Genomic DNA, 23,368 nt, shown 5'->3' with positions numbered 1-23,368 from the left:
GACCCCCAGAAATATTCAATGGACCCCTGCTCTAGATTATGCCATATATGTGTGAGCCGCTGGTGTCATGTGCCCAAAATCTAATATATAAACAGCTATATGTTGGCCTGCCTGTCTGTCTCCATATTTTCAAACTCTATCTTTTCCAAAATTAAATTGCAAAGCGGTATTACGGGTCTCAAATGATTGGAATTTTTTTGACCATTCTTTTATGTTTTTTTAGCCAGTTAAAATAAAAAAAATCATTAAATATTTTGAGTTTATTTTTTGATCGGTTTACATGTGTATCACGTTGGTACAGTGGTAACGTCACCAGCTTTGAATGCTACAGTTTCGGTTTCAATTCTAGCTGATGGCACCTAAATGTTTTTGTTTTACTTTTGAAATCTCGACTCTATAATAACAACATCTGGACAAATTAAAATATAATATTTAAGCGTATTTTACACCCGGTCAAAGCCGAGTATCCTTCCCCCTGCTAGTGGCATTTAAATTATAAATGCTAAAAATTAATCTTTGGAATATACCATTTGTATATAAAAATATTTTTGTGTGATTTATTTTAATTTAAAGTTCGCCGCACCTTTTATTTGCTTATTTATTTCCTACTAACCATTCCGTCTCTACATTGCACAAGTAACCCATAGCTTGAGTGAACCTAAGATCTATCGACCAGCAGATGGAAACGACAACTTTTCTATTCATGAATAAAATTATACCTTTAAGACTTAATTCTTTTTATTTTTATTTTTCATAAAACTAATCAAATTACAGATAAGAATTTATATCCACTTTATACGTGTGAACAAACAAGTTTGCTTTTTTTTCTGTTTTCTTTTCTTCTTATAGTGGAAAAAAGGGGAGGTAACTGGAGTTTTTTTTTTTATTGCCATCAGCAATGCTAAAAATGTACAACAGTAACAGACAGATAACAAAAACAACATATTTTCTTTAACTTCACTTTCTTGAGTGGAATTATTTCACATTATGTAAGACAATAAGACAGGCGTAAAGATATTTCTGACATGAACGAATTTGAAGATTACATTTTCTGTTTAACTAGCACGGCTATGTGGCGTTGTCCCCGGGGCAAAAATGTAACATATTTCTATTAACATTTTTATCTCTCCTCCCACCTCGGTTGCTTTCTTCCTTTCCCAGCCCATGCCTCTTTCTGGACACACACACACACACACATTTTTAGAGAATACTTGAGGAATGAGTTGGCATAAGGGAAATAACTTTATGAAAAAGAAATCAGAGTTACTTCCCTTTAATTAGTACATAAAATGGCTAGAAAGCAGAGCTCTAACTTCTAACGAAATCTGTGTTAATTTAGGGTCAAGGATTGACTAATTTATATATAAAAGTGAGAATGTGTGTGTGTAAGGACAATTCTCAGCCTACATACTCGATGAATTTTTTATGTACCAACTTGAAATTTGGTATATAGGGTAATCAGTCATGTGGAAAACTTCTTAATTGGTTTTCATACAGAAAAAAGAGCTGTTAAGGGGCCATAATTGAAAAATTAGTTTGTGCAGGTCATCAGATTTTTATCTGTTTGTAAACTGTTATACAAGGGTTGAAAACACTTTTTAAAGATTGTGTCAAGCTGGTCTAATGGTTATCATGCTTGATTCAGTCTTTTGGTTTTGATCTCAGCTTGAGTATATATATATATTTTTTTACTTACAAGAAGTGAACTATTTAGTAAAAACAATACTCGCATACACAGTCCTCAGTTTCTTTTCATTTTAGTTTTTTTTTTTTTGCTCCATTTTTTTTTTTTTAAGGGAATTTAACATTACATTTAATACCGGGCAACGCTGGGTACATCTTCTAGCTATGTAATAAAGTGAGGATATAAAAAAAAAGTATTTAAACCGAAAAACTGAGTATTCATAATCATGGGAAGCTCTAGAGGTTTAAACAGAAATCCACATTTTTGTGGATTTAAGAAAAGAAAAAAAGAAAAAGCTGATTGCTGCAAAAAAAAAAAAAAGTCCTTGGTTCATTTATCACCCAACAGAAATTTCACAATCAAAATATTAAAAAAAAAAAAAAAATTAAGCACTCACTCTTCATCCCGGACATCTGGTAAACTCCTGTGTAGGGAGATTTGGTCACTTGCATATTGATTGAAGGCATTGTGCATCCAACCCTGGTCATATTTCTTTCGTTCTTCAGGAGACAGTTTTTCCTTATCTATATTTACGGGTTGGCCATTTTCGCCTGCAAAACAAATAAATAAAATAAAAGAATTTTTAAAGAATTTAAGAACAAATAAGAAACATCAACTCCTATTTATTTTGCTTTTAAATCCTAATGTAGGAACTCGAATTCATTTGTTCAATGTGACCAAATCAACAAAGTTTCCTGTAATGTACGGGTCTCTCTATATTCTCCAGATTTAATCTCCTGAATATTTTCTAAACCCAAGTGCTTCTATGGTAGACAATAAGCATGATTCAAATCATTGTTGGTATATATATATATATATATTTATTTATTTATTTGGAAAAATGTTACAAACTCTTGGCTTTTATTTATATAATTTACAAAAAAAAAAATAATAAATAAATAAATAAAAAATAACAAAAAAAAATATAAACAAAAATTCAACTCGACATACACTTTTAAATCATAACCTATCTCTGGTCAGGTCTTTATTTATCCCTCTTTCTCTCAAACCCCATCCATATAACTTCCTTCTATGTTTTTCCCTAGTAACTGATCCTTCTACTTCAAACGTTAGAAATCGACTAACCCAAGAACTCTAACTTATTCTTTCAATGTTACCAAACCACCAAAGTCTCCTGATCTGTACACATCTCCCTATATGCTCCAGATTTAATCTTCCTCTGAGGTCATCAGATCTCAGCTCATTAAATAATCACATTACACATTTATCATATTCTTATATCATTTTGTAACATTCCACATGTTTACACATTTAAACCCAATACGTTGTAGCAGAATATGTCGCAAAGAACATAGGACAAGTAATAAATCAACTTTTTTTTTTTGGTTTTTGTAACATTTATTTCTGGGCACTTTCCCCCGAATAAAGTGTGATCGTACTCCTTCTCTCTGACCTTTCCCTCTTTTTTTCATAGGAGTACCCACTTATCAAGGCCTGGAGGTCACTCGAGGATAAGGGTTATTGAGTGTACAGTAATCAATGGGATAATTTCGTAGTGATCGTTAGTAATGGAAATTTGGTAGATTGGATTACTTAAGAGAACGGTTCATCAAGAATTTGTTTACATTGGACTTGAAGACAACCAAGTTGTAGTCAGCTGGGAAGCAAGCAAATGGAAGAGAGTTCCACAGGCGTGAAATTCTAAGGAAAAAGCTTTGTTCATGGAATCTTTGACCTAGGCACAGTGAACGTCACCCAGTCTCCAACGTGATCGTTTTCTCTAACGTGCTCTCTCTTCTTTTTATAGCCTTTCTTTTTCCTTACCATGACGTCATTCGCATATGGCTCAGTATTTGCAAGTAGCTGCCATACACACGTCCGCGCTCTGTTAAAATTTCTCTCCAACATATACCCTCATTATTGTCATCTTTATAATATCGTTGATGATTCAGCCGTGTGTATTATTCAAAAATAAGTATTCAATCTACCCAATACATATATGTTTAAACTGGAAACAAACTAAAATGTTGAAATGCCACAAATGCATTAATTTTTTTTGTTTTTGTTATTTTAATCGCATTGTGATATTTTGAATATTTTCAAAACTTAAGTGCATTTCTTCAATGGCAGACTAGAAACACGATGTTTGAAAAGACATATTTCTTTGTAAAAAAAAAAAAAAAAAAGTTAAAACTCTTGGCTTTGATTTATTTGATTTAAAAAAATGAAAAATAAAAAACAACAAAAAATATCCAGAAAATTAACTTGACATACAATTTCAAATCTCCATTTTGCTTCACAATGCATCAAATTCTGGAGAAAAAAAAAATGTTTTCTTCTAAATGATATCTGCCAGTTCATATATTTCGAATTATATTCTTTGAACATTAAAAGTGGGTTCTTAGCTTTTTTGGTTTTCAATTCAAACAACCTCCCTTTTATTGCTTTAATTTGAAAAACTGTAACCATGGCTCAAATTATTATTCTTTTAATTGTTGATTTGTTGGTTGGTTTTTTTTTACGGCATATCAACCCTTTTTAAATCATTTAATGCCGAATCCAGTGATTTTGACGAAAAAGTTTTTAATAGAATATATATATATTTTTTTTTTTTTTCAAGTCAGCTTCTATTTAACCCATAGTTGGGACCCTAACAGGTACCACCACTCCGGGTCAGAGTGGACCTGGGAGCAATGACAATTAACAGGTGGTTCCACATTCCTCAAAGTCCGCAAGCTGGGGCCTCACCACTGGATATAGTTTAAGGTCATATCCAGGGCCCTTTTAATTGTTATTCAACTTTTCATTTTATATTTAAAATGGAAGAACTATGAGAATGAAAGAGACCTACAGATTATGATTTTTTTAGAGTTGTATTTTTTTTTCTTATTTTTTTCAAATTTCACAATATTTACTTGTTATTGATGAAATATTACAGAAGTTAGTAAAATCATATATATATTTTTTTTCTATTTTTCTTAAATTTTGCAATATTTACTTTTATTGATAAAATATTACAGAAGATACTGGAATTATAATTTTTTCGCATTCTTCTCAAATTTTGCAATATGTATCATTTATTGATGAAATATTACGAAAGTATGGCTAAATAACAGAAAGTTTATGAACTTGGGAAAATTATGGAAGAGATTTTTTTAAATTTAACTTTTGGTGGCTTCAAACAAAGCATATTTACACTGAAGTGTAAAGGTGTTATCAGAAAAATAGTAAAAATATATATATGAAGCATAAAAGGTGCTATTATTATAGGGATCAGATTTATAGGGACACATAGGGAATAAGTAGAATGTGCTCTGATTATTTCTGATTAATTCAGAGCACTTGGTAGACTGAGTCCTCTTTCTTTGGAGTAAACCTGACAGCTTCTTCAATGTACTTATTCAACTGGCACAATTGGTACTTTTGGTTTTGCAAAAACACTCGAAACTCAACACGCAAGGTTAAAGATACCAAATATTTTGATAATGTGACTTTCAAAGTAATTGCTCTATCTAGTGACTCACCGGAGATTCATCGTATGGAAAATTAACACACAGATCTAACATTACACTAAGAGACAATCATCCGTTATTGTGTGTGTGTGTGTGTGTGTGTGTGTGTGCTAGACACAAAAGTACTGGAAAAAGGACGGTGCCCGAGCATTGAAATCATGGTTAACACTGCGCAGTTGCACTGGACAGGTCACACTGTATGTATAGGTGATGATCGTCTCCCGAAGTGATTCTTCTATGGAGAACTTGCAACTGGAAAGCATCCACAACATAAGCTCAAAAAGCTCGGCGAATACACTGTGGATGGCGCCGATCAGGCTGGCTTTGGTGTTGTGGGAGATCATGTTGGTGATGTACGACCAAACGAAGTAGTCCAGTGGGTTCAGGTCGGGGGAGGAGGAGTGAGAGAAGAGTACAAAATTGTAGCACTCCTTCTGAAGCCAAGCCTGGGTCTCTTTGGGCTCATTGGCTGGCGCTGAGTCCTTCTGCCACACCATCCAGGTACAGTTTGGGTTTGACTTTCAAGCCGACTTCGAAGATGTGAGGTGGCATGAAGTGGCCCTCACTTGAAACCACACCAAAGACCATAACCATGGCCGGGAACTTTGTTTTTATCACCAAAACATCCGATGCATTGAGCTGTGCCCTCAAGTGTTGAACCGTCCAGAATTACAGTTTGAGGGTGCTGGCAATGGTCCTGTTGTCATAACTTGGATCGGTAGAGAGCACGAGTTGTACAGTGGCACATCTCCCATTTCGCTTGTTGAACATTGTGTCACTTTCAGACATGATAGAAAGCTCCTATCGCTCTTGAGATTTGTAAACAACTGGCTAACTAGTAGATGGTTTGCAACAACAACAACAAAAAAAAAGAAAACTGGTTTTCATCAAACGGAAATGGAATCATGTTATTTCTAGTGCAACAATTTTCTTGTTTCACTCTGCAGTTTAACATATAAATGTATATTTTCACATGCATAGAGGATACATGTGAAGTCAACTTATGCCTGCCAAGTTCCAATTTTTTAATTTTGACCCCTTAGCAGGTATTTTTTTTTTTCAGCTAAAAACCAAACCGAATTTGTTCCACAGATCCAAACACTATATATATATATATATATATATATATATATATATATATATATATATATATATATATCAAGTTTGAAGTATAGGCAAAAGATTGACAGTAGTTTGGTAGAGACAATTACACACACAAGGTCACTTATATATTATTCCAAAACCAGATATACTTAATTCACACTCCAACCTTTTTTTTTTTTTCATTTTTTTTATTAAGCACGTTTTTCTGAATAGCAGGAAACCACTAAACAACTACGCAGAGATAAACCTATGTTCCTCAAAAAAAAAAAAAAAAAAAAAAAAAAAACTATTAGAAAGTTTTTTAGATGGAATAAAAACGGATTTGGAGAAGAAAAAAATATAAAAGAAACGTCTAGAAAAACATAATTTTAATAAAACACTGTAGCATTTATAAACACCCCCTCCTCTAAAAGTAACTGAATTTAAAAACACACATGGGGAAACGACTTACATCGCCAGGACGTCGTACATATAAATATATCTTTAAATTTTTACTGCTTAATCAGGAATAGATAATTAATTTCAGAATTTTGGGTTTATTTGCAAATTTGTGTACAATTGTTTCGTCCCACAGCCGGCATTAAAGTTTATAATAGGTTTTAACTTACAAATTTTTTACAAATAATAAATGTTGTTTTCAAAATTTTAATTTCCCTGCATATGCCGATACTCTATTTCAAATACTTAGCGTTTATATCTGTTTAATATTTATATATCCTCTTTAAGTTTCCAAAATTCTTCAGTTTGGAAAATTGAACTCCACCACCACCACCACCATCATCATCATCATGCAGTCCGTCAATCTTGACGATGACTAGTTGGGGCCTCAGTGTCTGAGTTCCCATCTCTTAGCCTTTTGGTGTGATAAGGCCGACAAGGCAGTGGTGTTTGATTTGGGGGTTGGTTCCCCTAGTCTTCGCCCTACGAAAGGCACCCACAAGACAGTGGGATATATGTATGTATTGAATATGATTATATAATTTTTATCCAGTCCTATTCGAGCAGCATAGCTGACAAAAATATGAAATTACATGTATTCAAAATGAGGAAAGAAAAGATTAAAAAAAAAAGTTGTCAAAATGTTGCACTCCTGTTTTGTACATGAATTAAAAGAAAAAGATAAAATCCAATAACGACTGCTAAGAAATGGCGTCTCTTGCTGCGGTTAATGATGGTTTTATTTTACGAACCCGAACTCATCACATCAGATTTAAGTAGATTTTGTATGTCAATCATATAAACACAACTGCTTAAACTTCTATGACGCATTGGACCATGAAATTAAGGAAAAAGAACAACAAAATCAGCATAAGCAAAAAGACATTAAGTTTTCGATTAATTTTTTTTTTTTTTTTTTTACTTCAAATTCAGATTTTTCATTCTATTGAAATCTACCCATAACTACAGAACACCCTGAAAATGCCACCTGTTGAATCGTTAATAAAATCCACAATCCTTGGTGAAATCTAGACATATTTGGTACAAATAAATTTCAGTCTATGCCTGACTTATCCACCAAGTTTCACTTATGAATTACCAGCAGTCTTTGTTTTGTCACCGTTCAGTTTTCAATTTCAGATATGGAATAACTAAAAAAAAAACAAAAAACAAAAAAAAAAACGCTGCTCATCGAATTGTTAATAAAATCTATAATCCTTTCTACAATTCAACCATATCTGGTACACATAAACTTCGGTCTAGGCCTGACTTGCCCACCAAGTTTCACTTATGAATCACCAGCAGTCTTTGTTTTATCACCGTTTGGTTTTCAATTTCAGATATGGAATGACTATAAAAAAAAATGTTGCTCATCGAATAAAATCTATAACCATTTCTACAATTCAACCATATCTGGTACACATAAACTTCAGTGTATGCTTGACTTTTCCTCCAAGTTTCAAGCATACACATCCAACAGTCCTTGTTATTGTATTTTGGTGAAACGAGAGACAAGATAAACTTATCAATGGTAAACATTCACCTTGAATGTTGTGAGGGAGTTGAATTACCGGATACGTTGCAATGCGTAAATATTTTTTTATTATGGCAATTAAGCTACACAGAATTTTCCACGTTTCATCCTAAGTTAATCTGTCAAGTTAAAATGCTCTATTCAGGTATTGAGTACTCCTGAAGTAAATACTGAAAATCGATTACATAAAATATTATATCTTTATATACATGAAAAAAAAAAAAATAATAATTATATATATCTGTATTTCTATAATTTTTCTTTTGTGTGTATTGATATTCATATTAAAAACCTTTTTTCTATTTATTTAGTTATTTATTTGCTTCCCCACTGAGCAAATTAGGCACAAGGCGTTTTTTTTTTAATGTGGAGAGTGAGACCAGCTCCCCCGAGGGGGAACTGGATAGTGACAATTGGTATGAAGGGTTTCCCCTAAATTGACCAAAACTGATTGCTCATGAGCAATAGTCTGATATGTTGGGTTGCTCCACATATTACTTTGATTGTAGCATCTGCAGAACAGATACTACACTTTGATAACAGAAAAAAAGATCTTGGTCCGAAGGCCAAGAAAAAAAAAAGGCGAATCTTTTTTCTGTTTATTTAAAAAGAAAAAACAACTTTCTTATATATATATGGGTCGTGGAATTGCATTCACCCGCAAAAGATCTAGTTAATTTGCATATTCTTTTAAACATTTATTTTAATTAATTCCCTATTAGTTTTTTCGATTTTCTTATGAGATGACTATCTGTAGTTAACTATTACGTGTAATTATATTCACGCAGATATTCTACATGATTTATACTTGCGTAAAAAGCTTATAGTAAACACAAACCTCTTTCTATATATATTTATGCATGCGGGTATATATTTGCTTTTAAAAAATTTGGCCTATCAAAATTTTCTGTCAGGTTTTGGTCTACAGATATGAAACTTAATATATAGAGTATTCAAACCCATGTGAAACTTTATATTTGGGTTTTAGCCAGGGAAAATCGATGCAGAAGTGTGGAAATTAAAAAAATGAAACTTGCCAGGTGATAGTTGAATGATGGCATTACGAATATACATGCGTAACTTAATAACTATTGGTTCATGTTTTAATTTTTAGCCTTGCAGCAAACATGTCTTCATATATATATATATATATATATATATATATATATATATACAGGGTGACCCCAAAAAAAACAAAAGCTAAATGGAGACCATCTAGAATATATGCTGTAGAACAGAGAAAAAAAGGCCAAAGACTCTAGTGTTTTGATGTGATGTTTTGAATATAATAAACTAGTTATGACCAAAGTTTCATTTCATTCAGACAAAACACTAAGAAACGGGGGCCTAATTAGAGTCGGGGCCGTTTTTTTTGGGTCACCCTGTATATATATATATATATATATATATATATATATATATATATATATATATATGTATCAATAAAAAATCAATACGAAAAATATATAAATGTTTATATCTTTTCTGTATTTATTTTCTATGTGTTGAAGAAATATAAACAGTCTTTTGAAACAAAAAAACAAGAATGTTTCTTTCAAAAGCACATAATTTTCGACCGATCCTCCGATCTTCCTCAGTGTGAATGATGGAAACATGAGTATAGGACGGACAGGGTTAGCAGCAGGATGGGCACGGGTATAGCTAATAAGGGTAAAAATTACTTTATCAATTTCTGTGACTTACAAAATATGATATCTCCGTTTCGTGACATACCCAAAAATTTTTTGATTAGAGACTCTAAGATTAAGAGTCTAGTGATTGGAGCACCAGTGGTAACAGTAGTCTATGCACAGTAGAACCCTGAGATACGGTGACCCTCGAATACGTTTTTTCAGGTTATGATATGAAATACGATGTTTTTCCGGCCCATTGTTACAGTATTTGCCCCGCTTCACAGTGTTGTTTATAATGTTATTTGATTATATACATGTGTATTATATATTGTACTATATTTCGTTACTAATTTTTAATGCCGTATCCCGTATTATAGGCGAATTGTGACTTTAAGGGGATGTAGGATACTGACAGGTGTTAGAAGTATATTACTTTCATAGGAGGAGACCACATTCTTTGCAGCAGACGTAACAGTGTCTTCTATGTATTTATTCCAAATCATGCTGTGTGCAGATGTCATGCCAATTTTTGTTTCACTGTTCACCTCAAAAGCTAAATGTAAACTAATGCATCCAAGAGGAATCGCATCAAATGTTTTAGCTTTGCATGTTTGTGTAGAAATTAATGAAATATTGAAGAAAAAATAAAATAAAATAAATTTGCTTGACAGAAAGGAAACCATTCTGATTGGTTTATTTGGGAATGAAAGAAAAAAAAAATAGTGAGATTTAAATCAGAACGTCTCCATAAACTTTCTTGAAATATTAAGGTCATAAAAGGGGATAGAAAGAACAAAAAAAAAAAAAAAAAAAAAAAAAAAACAATAACAAAAAAAAAAACCCAAATAAATAAAAGAAAGGAAACCTATTTTGTGATTTAATATCAGAATTACTTTTAACATGTACAAACAGGAAAAGGGAAAAGAAAGTGGAGAAAAATTAAGTAGAAGAGAGAAAACTTCGTAGAAAAAAAAATTGTTTGGTTGTTTTGTTTTGCAACGTATCAACTAGTGTTGGGACGATTAATCGGATTCGGGATCAGAAAAATCGGAGCTTTTTGGGATATCGGAATTCGAAAAATTTGAGCCTATTTTCCAATGCCAAAACTGATTCCTTGAATTGTCTTTTTTTATTTGATTTAAGTTTAAGAAACATCTTCCATAGCTTGTAGTAATAATAAAATAATAAATATGTATTGATTTATACTTCCAGTAAGACTTAAATTTTTTTTTTTTTACACAGTGATCACCACTTATCAAGGCCCGGAAGCCACTCAGGGATAAGGGTTATTGCAAGTACATAATCTCTAGATTACACCACCTCAAGTCTGCTTTTATGTTTAAGAAAATACATGCAGATTTAAGATGTGTTTTTACAGCAATCGGGACAAAATAACAATTTTATAGTTAAATATTTAGAGATTCATAAAGAATCGGAATCATTAATTGTGTCAGAATTGGGAAAAATATTGGAATCGTCCCATCGCTAGTATTAACCTTTTTTCAAGTCATTTTAAAAATCCAGCAATTTTGGATAAAAAAAAGTTTTGTTTCAATCTTTATATTTCTTCAAATATTTTTCTTCAAATATTCATTCATGATTTGGTTGTTTTGCTTCATGGTATATCAAATATTTTCGATTTAATGCTGAATCCAGTAATTTTGGAAAACAGATTTTGTGCTCAAAATTATTTATATCTTTAGATATTTATTCATGGTGGTTGGTTTGGTTTTTTTTTTTTTGTTTTTTTTTTACATAATATCAACTATTTCCGGGTTATTTAATGTCAAATCTAAAACTTTTGGATAAAGTGTACAAACAGTAAAAGGGAAAAGAAATTGGAGGAAAATTAAGTAGAGGAGAAAAAACTTTGTAGAAAAAAAAATTGTTTGGTTATTTTATTTTACAACGTATTAATCTTTTATTTTTGGGGTCATCTTAATAATCCAGTAATTTTTGATAAAGCACCGAGGCTCCGACTCGTCATCATTTTTTTTTTTTTTTTTTTTAATTTTCTTCTTTTGAAGATTGTAATGCTGGGTATGGGGCAGCCAAACCAGCTGCCAACATTGCCCTCCTTTTTATTGAAACCAACCGAGAGCTCTTTTTAGTATGCTCGTTGTTCCCTTAAGTGCAATTGTCTGGATCTCTTTTGCACTTGGTTCACCAGGAATATTAGTTAGGTAGGACTTCAGGTTCTTCTTCATAAGCTCTGTAGCATCTATAATAACAGGTATAATTGATATCTCCCTAAGATTCAAATTTCTTTTCATATCATACGCGAGATCTTGATATTTGGTCTGTTTCTCCCTTTCAGCTCTGTTCAGACCTCCATCATTAGGGACACTCACTTCAACCAAGGTTCCCACTCTCTCTGACTTATTCCCTATAACTATGTCAAGTTTCACAGCAACATTTTAAAGGTAGGTGGCTGTAGGGATTACATGATCGTAATGTATGGTATGTAAGTCATAACGGACTGCATGATGATGATGATGATGATGATGATGAATTTTGGATAAAAAAAGTTTTATTTCTTTATATCTTCAAATATTTATTTTTCAAATATTTATTTATGACCTGGTTGTTTTGCTTTACGGTATATCAACTATTTCAGAGTAATTTAATTTTATTCCAGTAGTTTCAGAAAACAGTTTTTATGCTTCAAGTTCTTTATATCTTCAAACATTTATTCATGGTGTTTGGTCTGGTTGTTTTGTTTTATGTAATATCAACTCTTTTCGGGTTATTTAATGTTGAATCTAGAAATTTTTGATAAACGTCTTATGCTTCAAGTTTTTTATATCTTCAAATTATTTAATCATGGTGTTTGGTTTGGTTGTTTTGTTTTATGTAATATCAACCGTTTTCGGGTTATTTAATGTTGAATCTAGAAATTTTGGATAAACGTCTTATGCTTCAAGTTTTTTATATCTTCAAATTATTTAATAATAGTGTTTGGTTTGGTTGTTTTGTTTTATGTAATATCAACCGTTTTCAGGTTATTTAATGTTGAATCTAGAAATTTTGGATAAACGTCTTATGCTTCAAGTTTTTTATATTTTCAAATTATTTAATAATAGTGTTTGGTTTGGTTGTTTTGTTTTACGGCGTATCGACCCTTCTCAGGTTCAGCTTTTTTGGTAAAAGATTTTATGCTTCAAGTTGTTGATATCTTTAAATATTTATTTCATGGTGCTTAGTTTGGTTGTTTTGTAGGAGAAAAACGGAGTTAGTAAAGATTCCGCACATGCAATTTTGCGTGATGATTTTGGCATCCACAGAGTGGCAGCAAAATTGGTGCCCAGGTTGTTGTCGCCGGAACAAAATGACCTCAGTGTTCAAGTTGCACATGACCTTCTGGACATCGCAAACACCGATCCTAAATTTCTGAACACCATGATAACTGGAGATATGTCATGAGTGTACGGGTACGACCCAAAAACAAAAAGACAAACAAACAAACATACCAGGTTAAAGGTATTCAAGAGCGATAACTAATGAAGGTTATTAAGAGTGCTCAATAAAAGAAGAGCAAGATATATTTTTATTAATACAAACAAATTTATATGATCGCAACACTGGACCAGTTAATGTTTTGGACAAATGGTCGGTTAAAACCAGAAGTCCTCATCAGGCGACTTAATAAATGGTTGCTTTCCACAGAAGAAACCAGTCCTCATATATATATATATATATATATATATATATATATATATATATATATATATATATATATATATATATATATATATATATATATTATACATACACACACACACACACATCTATTTATTTATTTATTAGATCCTCTCATAATTTATCTTGTGCATGTGTGTGTGTATTATGTGTGTGCATGTGTGTTTGTTAAAGATTCTTAAAAAAATCAAGTCAAAGCAAAGGGACTCCAAACACCTGAGACATAAGACAATCAATGGCTTCCTTCATAACGAAAATAGATCATCTTTTTTAAACTGTGATAAAGAATAGGGTAAACACAAAAGAACGCATACAAAATGACAGAAATAATGAACACCGTCTCGGTAGGGCACAGGCATGTAATACATTCCTCTGAAAAGGGCACTTTTAAAACAGGAGTAAAAAGGGCGGGTGCCTGGACACCTCTAGCACTGCCAACCCTTCTGCACATGCCTGGTAACAACACTAAACTAGATATTCTACCAGATTAGATGAATTTTTGTTCAACCCAACGTTTTTTTTTACCAACCCAACGGGGTTTTTTTTTTTTAACCACCCCAACGGGTTTTTTTTTTTTTACTAACCTAACGTTTTTTTTTTTTTTACTAACCCAACGGGGTTTTTTTTTTTTTTTTTACCAACACAACGGGTTTTTTTTTTACTAACCTAACGTTTTTTTTTTTTTTACTAACCCAACGTTTGAGAGGTAAAGGAAAATTTAATAGAACATTCGAATATCTATATATTTCATAAAAAAATCAAGCGTTAGCCCCAAGAAGGGGCCTTTGATTTTTGAGAACTTCAACTGAAGTAAAATGAAAAGAGTGCTGATAACAAAATAATGAAGAATTATTGATTTTAAACTAAAAACTATTGATCCCTTCGATCTCTCTCCGAATGCATTAGTATATTTGCAAAAACATGTTTTTTTGCAGTCATCAGAAAATAACATTTTTTTTAGAAAAAACAGTAACTCTATATATTTAAAGATTTTAAAAGAATCGGAATTGTCTCGGAATTGTCTCGGAATCGTCCTGGTCGACAGAAAGATTCAAGAGTTCAACAGAAAGATTCAAGAGTTCAACAGAAAGATTCAAGAGTTTGACAGAAATATTCAAGAGTTTGGAAAGATACTCTGAAAGGTCGGAGCTTACATCGACCGAAACGTTGTGGAAAATGACACTCGAAATGAGAAATGGAATTAATTTAAATCATTAAAAATTCAAGAATTCTTTGAAATTTCCAGGATTGTTTTCAGTCTCTAAACCTTCTCCGTCTGTTTTAGGATAAGTTATTTGCAGATACTTGGGCTTTCTTTCTGCTATATGCTCTGGAAAATTGCAGATGTCTAGGTGTCAAACAAAATTTCCAGATTTTACAGACAAAAAACATGAGCTGCTAACTAGATCCAAATTTTACTAGCTAGATGCCAACGAAATTTCCACACCTAGTTAGAAAAACGCTAGATTGGCAATATTGGTGTGGTGTTTTGCTCTGGCTTGCCAGTAATGATTTTGTTAAAACAAGCTAGTAAATCTGTCAACGAATGAAAGTTATACGTTAAAAGAAAAAAAAAAAAATTACAAAAACAAACAAAAAAAAAAAAAAGAAAAAAAAAGAAAAAGAAAAAAAAAAGACACAAATGGACGTGTTTTTCCCCATCTGATGCAACCTGGGGATCAATAATTATCGGTTGGATGATGAGACTTTTAAGAAAAGCATGTTTAACAAAATGTCCCAAAACACCTGAGACGTCAAATAGTCAATGGTTTCCTTGGTGACAAAATAGATTAGTTTCTTTTTTTTTTTTTTTTTTTTTTTTTTTTTTTTTAACCCGATGGTAAACAAGAATGTGAATATGAAAGAAAATTCTTTCATGAAAATTATTTCAAAAAACATAAACATTATCTACTTCCCTTCCCTTTCACAAAGTTTCACGATATATATATATATATATATATATATATATATGAAAACCTTTAAAAAAAAAACACAATTGTTGATGGCTACACTCTTTTAAATATACATTTTTTTCTCTCGTTGGAACTACACAACCATCACTTTAAATATATATATAACTAGCAGTTAAGCCCAGCGTTGCCCGGGTGTTTGGAGGTGTATGTTGAGCAAAAAAAAACAAAAAAAAACAAAGCGGTCAACTTTTTAAACTTTGGCCCCTATTATGACCCCTTAACATTTGTTTTGGGCTCAAATCAAGTTATTAAGTTAGATCCATGTCCAAGGAACCTATATCTAAAGTTTCAAGTGTTTACACCCAAAATTGTCGGAGGAGTTTGGTAGAGTTCTCAAAGGTCAAATCGTTGAACTTTGACTCCTTAACAGCCAAATTTCTGGCCGAAAACCGATCACAAAGATTTTCCCAAATCTCAGTACCCTGTATATCAAATTTCGAGTCTGTAGACTGAAAATTAACAGAGTTATTGCGTAGGGAAATGTACACACACACAGACACGTTCACTTTATATATATATATATATATATATATATTATATATATATATAATATATATATATATATATTATATATATTAGTGATATATATTTCAATGTATTCAATTATAAGTTCGATCCACGGCTGGGGAAAGGTGTATGTCTAGCCGAACTGATGAGTTGTAATACAACGAAACAGTACTGTACGTGGATGACAATTAAAGCCCCCCCCCCTCTTTAAGTTGAGCACTTTGTAAATATATTTTCACCTGACGCGTATTCAAGCTATTAAGCGAAGCCCACTATTAATTTGTTTGTAAACAAGCTGATGGTTAGATCACTGTTGCGATGGGCGGGTGTAGATTTAATACACACTCGAGGAGAAATATTTACGGCACTGATTCGTAGCCTGATGGTGAGAGCTGCCAACTGTCAATGCGACGGTAGGAAGCTTCGATATTGTGAAAAAATTTTTTTTCAATTTTTGTTCAGTAAAACAAAAGTTATGATGAATTTTCTGGTGTTCAAAATCGTAAAAATATGTAAGGAGGTGAGCGACGCTTTTTATGACTGGTTTCCATAGCAACCACATCGCTTCAACGACCACTGGTTCTACTAATTCACTAATGAAAACATGAAAGGGAGATAATTGGTGGGATTTTATTGAAAGCAGACGAGTGCCGTACATTGTTATCACATATGTGTTTATGGGAAAAAAAACAAATGATTGAAATTAAACAAAGAACTAGTGAATTTATTGGAAGCCTGGAAAAATCATGGATTACAACAGAAAAATGCGAACATGGAAAGTAATATGGTTAAGCTTAAACTTGTAAAGTAAAAGACTAGTTGTTAAAACTGGAAAAGAAAAAGACAAGATATTCTAGTAAAAAATATAATAAATTTATAACTTTAAATATTGCAGTATTAAGAAATTTTAAAAAAACATTCAATTTATAACATTATATAATCAATTCTTAATGCGGTAATATATACTAGCAGGCCGCCCGGCATTGCCTGGTCGTAAAATACGCATAAATATTATATTTTACTCAATACACAAACTGAGACACGCATGCGAGTATTATGACTTCTTATAAATATAAAAAAGAAAAAGAAAATAATCGAGTGAGATCGAAACCAAAACCTAAAGATAGTGAGTGAAGTACGATAACAATTAGACCAGCATGACACGATTCTTAAAAGATGTTTTCAAATGACTTATTCTTTAGATTAATCTATAAATATAAAAGCAAAAATGTCTGTATGTTTGTATGCGTGTTCGCTTTTTCTGTATGTCTAGAAAAGGCTTTTATCAGAGAAGCGGTCGGTCGCTTAACAACTTTTTAAAACTTTTTATATCACATATAAATCGTAATATCTCAGAGTTAACAATGAAGCTCGCCTGTCTATTTAATTTGCTCGACTTCGGGAAGATAAATATTCAACATTTGTCGCTCGCCGCATGTGGGTTAGTCTTTTTCCTATAACATCTTGGGAAAATAAAAATAAAAAAAGCGTTCCCGCAGTAAATGAAATACTATCCCGCAGTCAAACTTGACCTGATTAAGTCATTAAAACGTGCACCTGCCAAATCCAAGTAATTAAATAAATTCAAACGTGTTTCCGTTAGCATCTCGCGGAGGCCCAATGGTAAAAACCGTTGCACTTTTTTTTTTCACACTTTAATTTACAACTTTGCCTCAACGGTTTGGGTTCGATCCTCATACTTACCAACCAAAACATTTTTTATTTTTATTTTACCCCCCCCCCCCCCGTAGTTTTCACACACACCTCCAAACACCCGGGCAACGCCGGGTATCCCTCGCTAGTAATTTATAATGTGAACTATTCATGCATGCGCAGTCATGAAACAGTTAGCAAACATAAAAATCCGATAACTCCCATGTACCAATTTTCAAATTTGGACCCTTCAGCAAATCTTTTTTTCCAGATGAAAATGGATTAAAAAGTTTTCCACGCGTCTAAATAGCCTATATATTAAATTTCAAGTCTGTAGAGAAAAAATTTGCTGAGTACATTGAAAATTTTCGTGACACATTCTCACTTTTATAGATATATAGATTTATGAAAGTGAGAATATGTGTGTCAGGACACTTCTCAACCTATATACTCAACAAATTTTTGGTCTACAGACTTGCGATTCGGTATATAGAGTATTCAGACATGTGGAAAACTTTTTAATCAGTTTTCATCCGGAAAAACCAGCTGCTAAGGGGTTAATATTGAAAAATTGGTACGTGGGGGGGTTTCTTTGGAATTCTATTTGTTTGTCAACTGTTTCATGACTGCAAATGCGTGAGTCGTTCACATTATGTTAAGAATAAGTAGGTTTGAAAAAACTTTTTAAAGATCGTGTCATGCTGGGTAATGCTTATCGTACTTGACTAACTGTCTTTAGGTTTTGGTTTCGATCTCAGCTTAAATATTTTTTTTCTTACAAGAAGTGAACTGTTTAGACTTGTATGCACATGTCTGAGTTTCTTTCTTTTTTTTTTTTTTACTTCATTTTTTTTTTAAAGGAATTTCACATTGCATTTAATACAGAACAACGCCTGGTACATCTAGTATATATGACGATGATGATGATTGCAACGTCTTGTCAGACGAGTGCCACTCCCTCAGGCACTGAAAGTCCATGAACCGAAAATGACTTTAGTCCTGCCAACAAAATTCACACGCTCAGACAGACATTACACTGAAGACGGTCATTAGTATACATACATATATACATGCACGCATACATACATATATACACATACATACACACATATATGCATACATACATACACAATACATAATACACATACATATACATACATAAACATACACAAGACGGTCAATGGCATACATATATATATATATATATATAATATGCAAATATACATATATACACATACATATCTGTAAACATACACACATATATACATACACACGCATACATACACATGTACCTACATATACATACACACATATACATATATGTATACATATGCACACATATATATATACATACACTTACCTACATACACATACATGAATATGCACTCACACACAAACATGCACATACATACATGCACATATACATGCATACATACATACACACCTCCATATATACATATACATACAAACAATATATATACGTATATATATACACATACATATACACATATACATACATATACATACACCTGTACATACATATATACATATAATAATGGCAGATCAATTATTTCAGGCCTACACACGTCACAACTTTTCCATGGCTGAGGGAGTATCTATACACAGATGATGTTACAGAGTTTTAGCTTTGTACGACAGCTAAATCTCTCTTTCGGTTCAAAATGTTGACATCCAGCAACAAGCAAGAGCAAGATAGCCAGCAACAAGTCAAACTGCACACCAGCTTAATGCAGGTACTGGTCTCCCGCTTTATGTTTTTTTTTTGTTTTTGCTTTTTTTAAATCTAAGATTTGCTTCTCCTAGAGGGGTTGCCTTCACCACGGCTTACGGGAGCACTCTCCGCCCAACATACACATGACAATAAACACATGCGTACATACAGATGTACGCCAACATACGTATGCATGTGCACACACATGCAACCATAATCACGTAGAGGCACACAAATACGCACATACATACATATGCCTATACATACGTACACACACATATATATGTAAAATACACATGAAGGAACATTCCAAAAGTCATATATAGTAAGTGATCAGTGGTTGGACCGTTTTTGTCCCTTTTCCTTCCTGATCTTTTTCCTCCTTCCTTTTTTTTTTTTTTTTTTTTTTAGTATATATACATACATATATATATATATGAAAGTAAGAATATGTGTGTGTGAGCACACTTCTCAACCTATATACTCAACTAAGATCTACAGACTTAAAATTTGGTATATAGTGTATTCAGACATGTGGAAAACTTTTTAATCGGTTTTCATCCAGCCATTCGTTGATTGGTCAGGCTTAAGTTTGAAATATTAGGTTGATAAGAAAGTTCTTGCGTATAGATATGTAGGTTGAATTCCTTTGTGGAAACAACACAAGAAAAAATAGGTTATTGGGAAATCAATGTCGGAAACGTGCAAAGTCGCGCATGTTGAAACACGTGAATTTTGCTCACGTGGCCGGGATGCATGGATTTCTCAATATAGTAAGTGAGAGTTAGTTGGTCGGGGAGACAGTCAGGGGAGACGGTCAGTGAGAAAACTCAGAGACAGGCGGACGTCTGAAGCGAGACGTCACTTCAGAAACTAAAATGTGAAACTTTGAATTCTTAATGAGGAAATCACGACCGGTCGTGAAGAAATAAAATTCATCATGTGTTTTGTGATAAAGTTTGTGATTTCTACAAAAAGGTAAATTGTATTGTTATTATATGTCTGTGTTATAAAATGTCATTACATACACATCTCTCTCTCTAAGATACAACATCATATGTAATAAGACAAGAACTCTCACTAAGACTCATATCTTTACTAATAAGAACTCACGTAACATACGCGTACAAGTGGTATCGTCTAATACTAATAATAATAACTATATAACAAATGTATTTTCAAATAAGCTTTCGTTATAATACCTTTACTTCATATATCATTTTAAAGAGCGGTTTTCACTCTAATTGCTTAAATTACAATCGTTTTAAAACAACTATGTATTCTTTTCAGAACACTGAATACAAGATAGAAAAAAACAAGCAAATTCGCACAATTTTCTTATTTCAATTCAAGCTAGTCGAAAATTTGCTGAAACAGTTCGCGATATCAACGAACTGTTTGGCCCAGGAACCACTAATGAACCCACAGCACAATGGTGGTTTAAGAAATTTGATGGCGGCGACGGGAGTCTTGAAGATAATGAGTGTAGTGGAAGGCTATCGGATGTTGACAACAATCAAGAGCCTTAGTTGAAGCCAATCCATGCACAATTGTTTGAGAACTTACTTCTGAATTAGACGTAAGGTATACAATGATTTCCAACGATTTGAGAGAGATTAGAAAGACAAAAAACTTGATAAATGGATGCCTCACGAATGACAACCAAAAGAAACGTGTCATTTTCACTTCTTTTAAGCAATAAGAACGACCCATCTATCGAACAGGTTTGGACTTGCGATGAAAAGTGGGTTCTTTATGACAACCGACCATGCTCAGCTCAGTGGTTAGATTTTTTTTTTTTTTTTACATAGGCATCACCATTTATCAAGGCTCAAAGACCACTCGAGGATAAGAGTTAAGAGTGTCAATTGACCAATATAGTAATTGTTAGTAATGGAAATTCGGTAAATTTGTTAACTTAAGTGGAACGGCTCATCAAGAACTTGTTTACGTTGAACTTGAAGACAATCAAATTGTAGTCAGCTGGAAAGCAGAAAAACGGAAGACAGTTCCACAGGCGTGCAGTTCTAAGAAAGAAGCTTTTTTATGGAATCTACGTTTAGGTTTAGGCACAGATAAAGAATGGGGGGGGGATTATTGATGGTTAAATGCCGACAAAGCTTTACGACACTTCCCGAAGCCAAAGTTGCAATAAAAGAAGGTCATGCTGACTGTTTAGTGGTCTGTGACCGTCGGGTCATCCATTAGTTTTTTTGAATGCAGGCGAAACCATTTCAGTGGTTAAGTACTGTCAACAAATGGATGAAATATATCAGAAACTTCGACAACAACACCCAGCATTAATCAACAGAAAAGGCACAATTCTCCACGACAATGCCCGGCCGCATATTGCTAAACCTACCCTGAATGAACTGGGCCACAAAACTCTGCCTCATCTTCCATATTCTCCAGACTTCTTACCGACCGACTACAACTTTCTGCATAAGAAATGCTTCAAAAACATAAAATATAGCAACCTCTCTCCCACAGAAGAGACGTTGCAAGCCTATCTTTGTTTTATCGTTACTTCCATGGCAACTGCTCGTCTGAGCTCCAATCTCTGGTCCTCCCTTCCCAATCTTTCACAAAAACGTCCAAGGATGGAATACTGTTGCCATATCTGGGCAAGAGCTGCTAAAAACAGCCTATCCTGCCTTGACAGAGTACAAAATAGACTTCGTGGCTTAGTGGGGGATGCCCTTTTCTCTACCCTGCAACCTCTCTTCCACAGAAGAGACGTTGCGAGCCTATCCTTGTTTTATCGTTATTTCCATGGCAGGTGCTCATCTGAACTCCAATCTCTGGTCCCCCCTCGCCAATCTTTCACGAAAAACACCAGTCTAGCTGAATCCACTGTGAAAAATTTCCCCCACTCTATATCTGTGCCTAAATCAAAACACGGATACCATGAACAAAGCTTCTTTCTTAGAACTGCATGCCTGTGGAACTTTGTTCCGTCTGCCTGCTTCCCACCGGACTACAACTTGGATGTCTTCAAGTCCAACGTTAACAAATTCCTAATGAACCACCCCCTTAAGTAAACACTTCATCAAATCTCCACACTAACGTAATGTACTTGCAATAACCCTTATCCCTAAGTGGCTTCCGGGCCTTGATAAGTGGTGATCACTGTGTAAAAAAAAAAAAAAACAAAAAAAAAAACACCCGTCTAGCTGAAACCACTGTCAATAATTTTCCCCACTCTTTATCTGTGTCTAAAGCAAAACGTAGATTTCATGAACAAAGCTTCTTTCTTAGAACTGCACGCCTGTGGAACTCTGTTCCGTCTGCCTGCTTCCCATTGGACTACAACTTGGATGTCTTCAAGTCCAACGTTAACAAATTCCTAATGAACCACCCCCTTAAGTAAACACTTCATCAAATCTCCATTACTAACGATTACCACGATACTATCCCATTGATTACTGTAGACGCAATAACCCTTATCCCCGAGTGGCCTCGATAAGTGGTGATTACCATGTAAAAAAAAAAACGCCTTCGGTGACTTCATCGCCACCAGAACGCAAGATTTTTTACATTACTAGCATAAATACTCTTGTTTTGCATTGGCAAAAGTGTGTTGATTCTGATGGTGCTTATTTTGATTAATAAATTTTTGTTTGAGCCGAGATATGTTCATCTGTTTCATCACTAAACGTGCAAACTGAACAGACACGCCATGACTGATGAAGATTTGGTATATGCCAGTCTGAATCTGAAATTATACTATTACCATCTTTCAATGCTCAATCTAAGGGAGGAGGGTTGTAACGTGGTATCTGTTCTGTTGCTACCATACTCCCAAGCATTACCTTCATTTTTTTAAGGTAGTAGTGTATTATCGGTTTTGTTGTTAGGATACCACCCTTTCAAACATTACCGTTTACTTTTGAAGGATAGTGTAGTATTTGTTCTGTTTGTTATCATGAGACCATTC

At 33.3% G+C, this 23,368-nt stretch overlaps 1 protein-coding gene across 6 annotated transcripts in view; it reads right to left on the bottom strand.

Annotated features, from left to right (window-relative positions):
* LOC145291201 (polypeptide N-acetylgalactosaminyltransferase 5-like) overlaps positions 1–23,368 on the bottom strand; it is a 568,917-nt gene that overhangs the window by 200,222 nt on the left and 345,327 nt on the right. For all 6 annotated transcript variants that reach the window (XM_080136781.1, XM_080136784.1, XM_080136785.1 and 3 more), the window contains exon 4: positions 2,082–2,235. In XM_080136781.1, coding sequence (XP_079992907.1) covers positions 2,082–2,235 — 154 coding nt within the window. The remainder of the gene's footprint in view (positions 1–2,081; positions 2,236–23,368) is intronic.

Source organism: Euprymna scolopes, chromosome 12, assembly GCF_053919585.1.
Source record: "Euprymna scolopes isolate OS-2025 chromosome 12, ASM5391958v1, whole genome shotgun sequence".
NCBI lineage: Eukaryota > Metazoa > Mollusca > Cephalopoda > Sepiida > Sepiolidae > Euprymna > Euprymna scolopes.
This window is presented reverse-complemented; position numbering and strand designations above follow the sequence as displayed.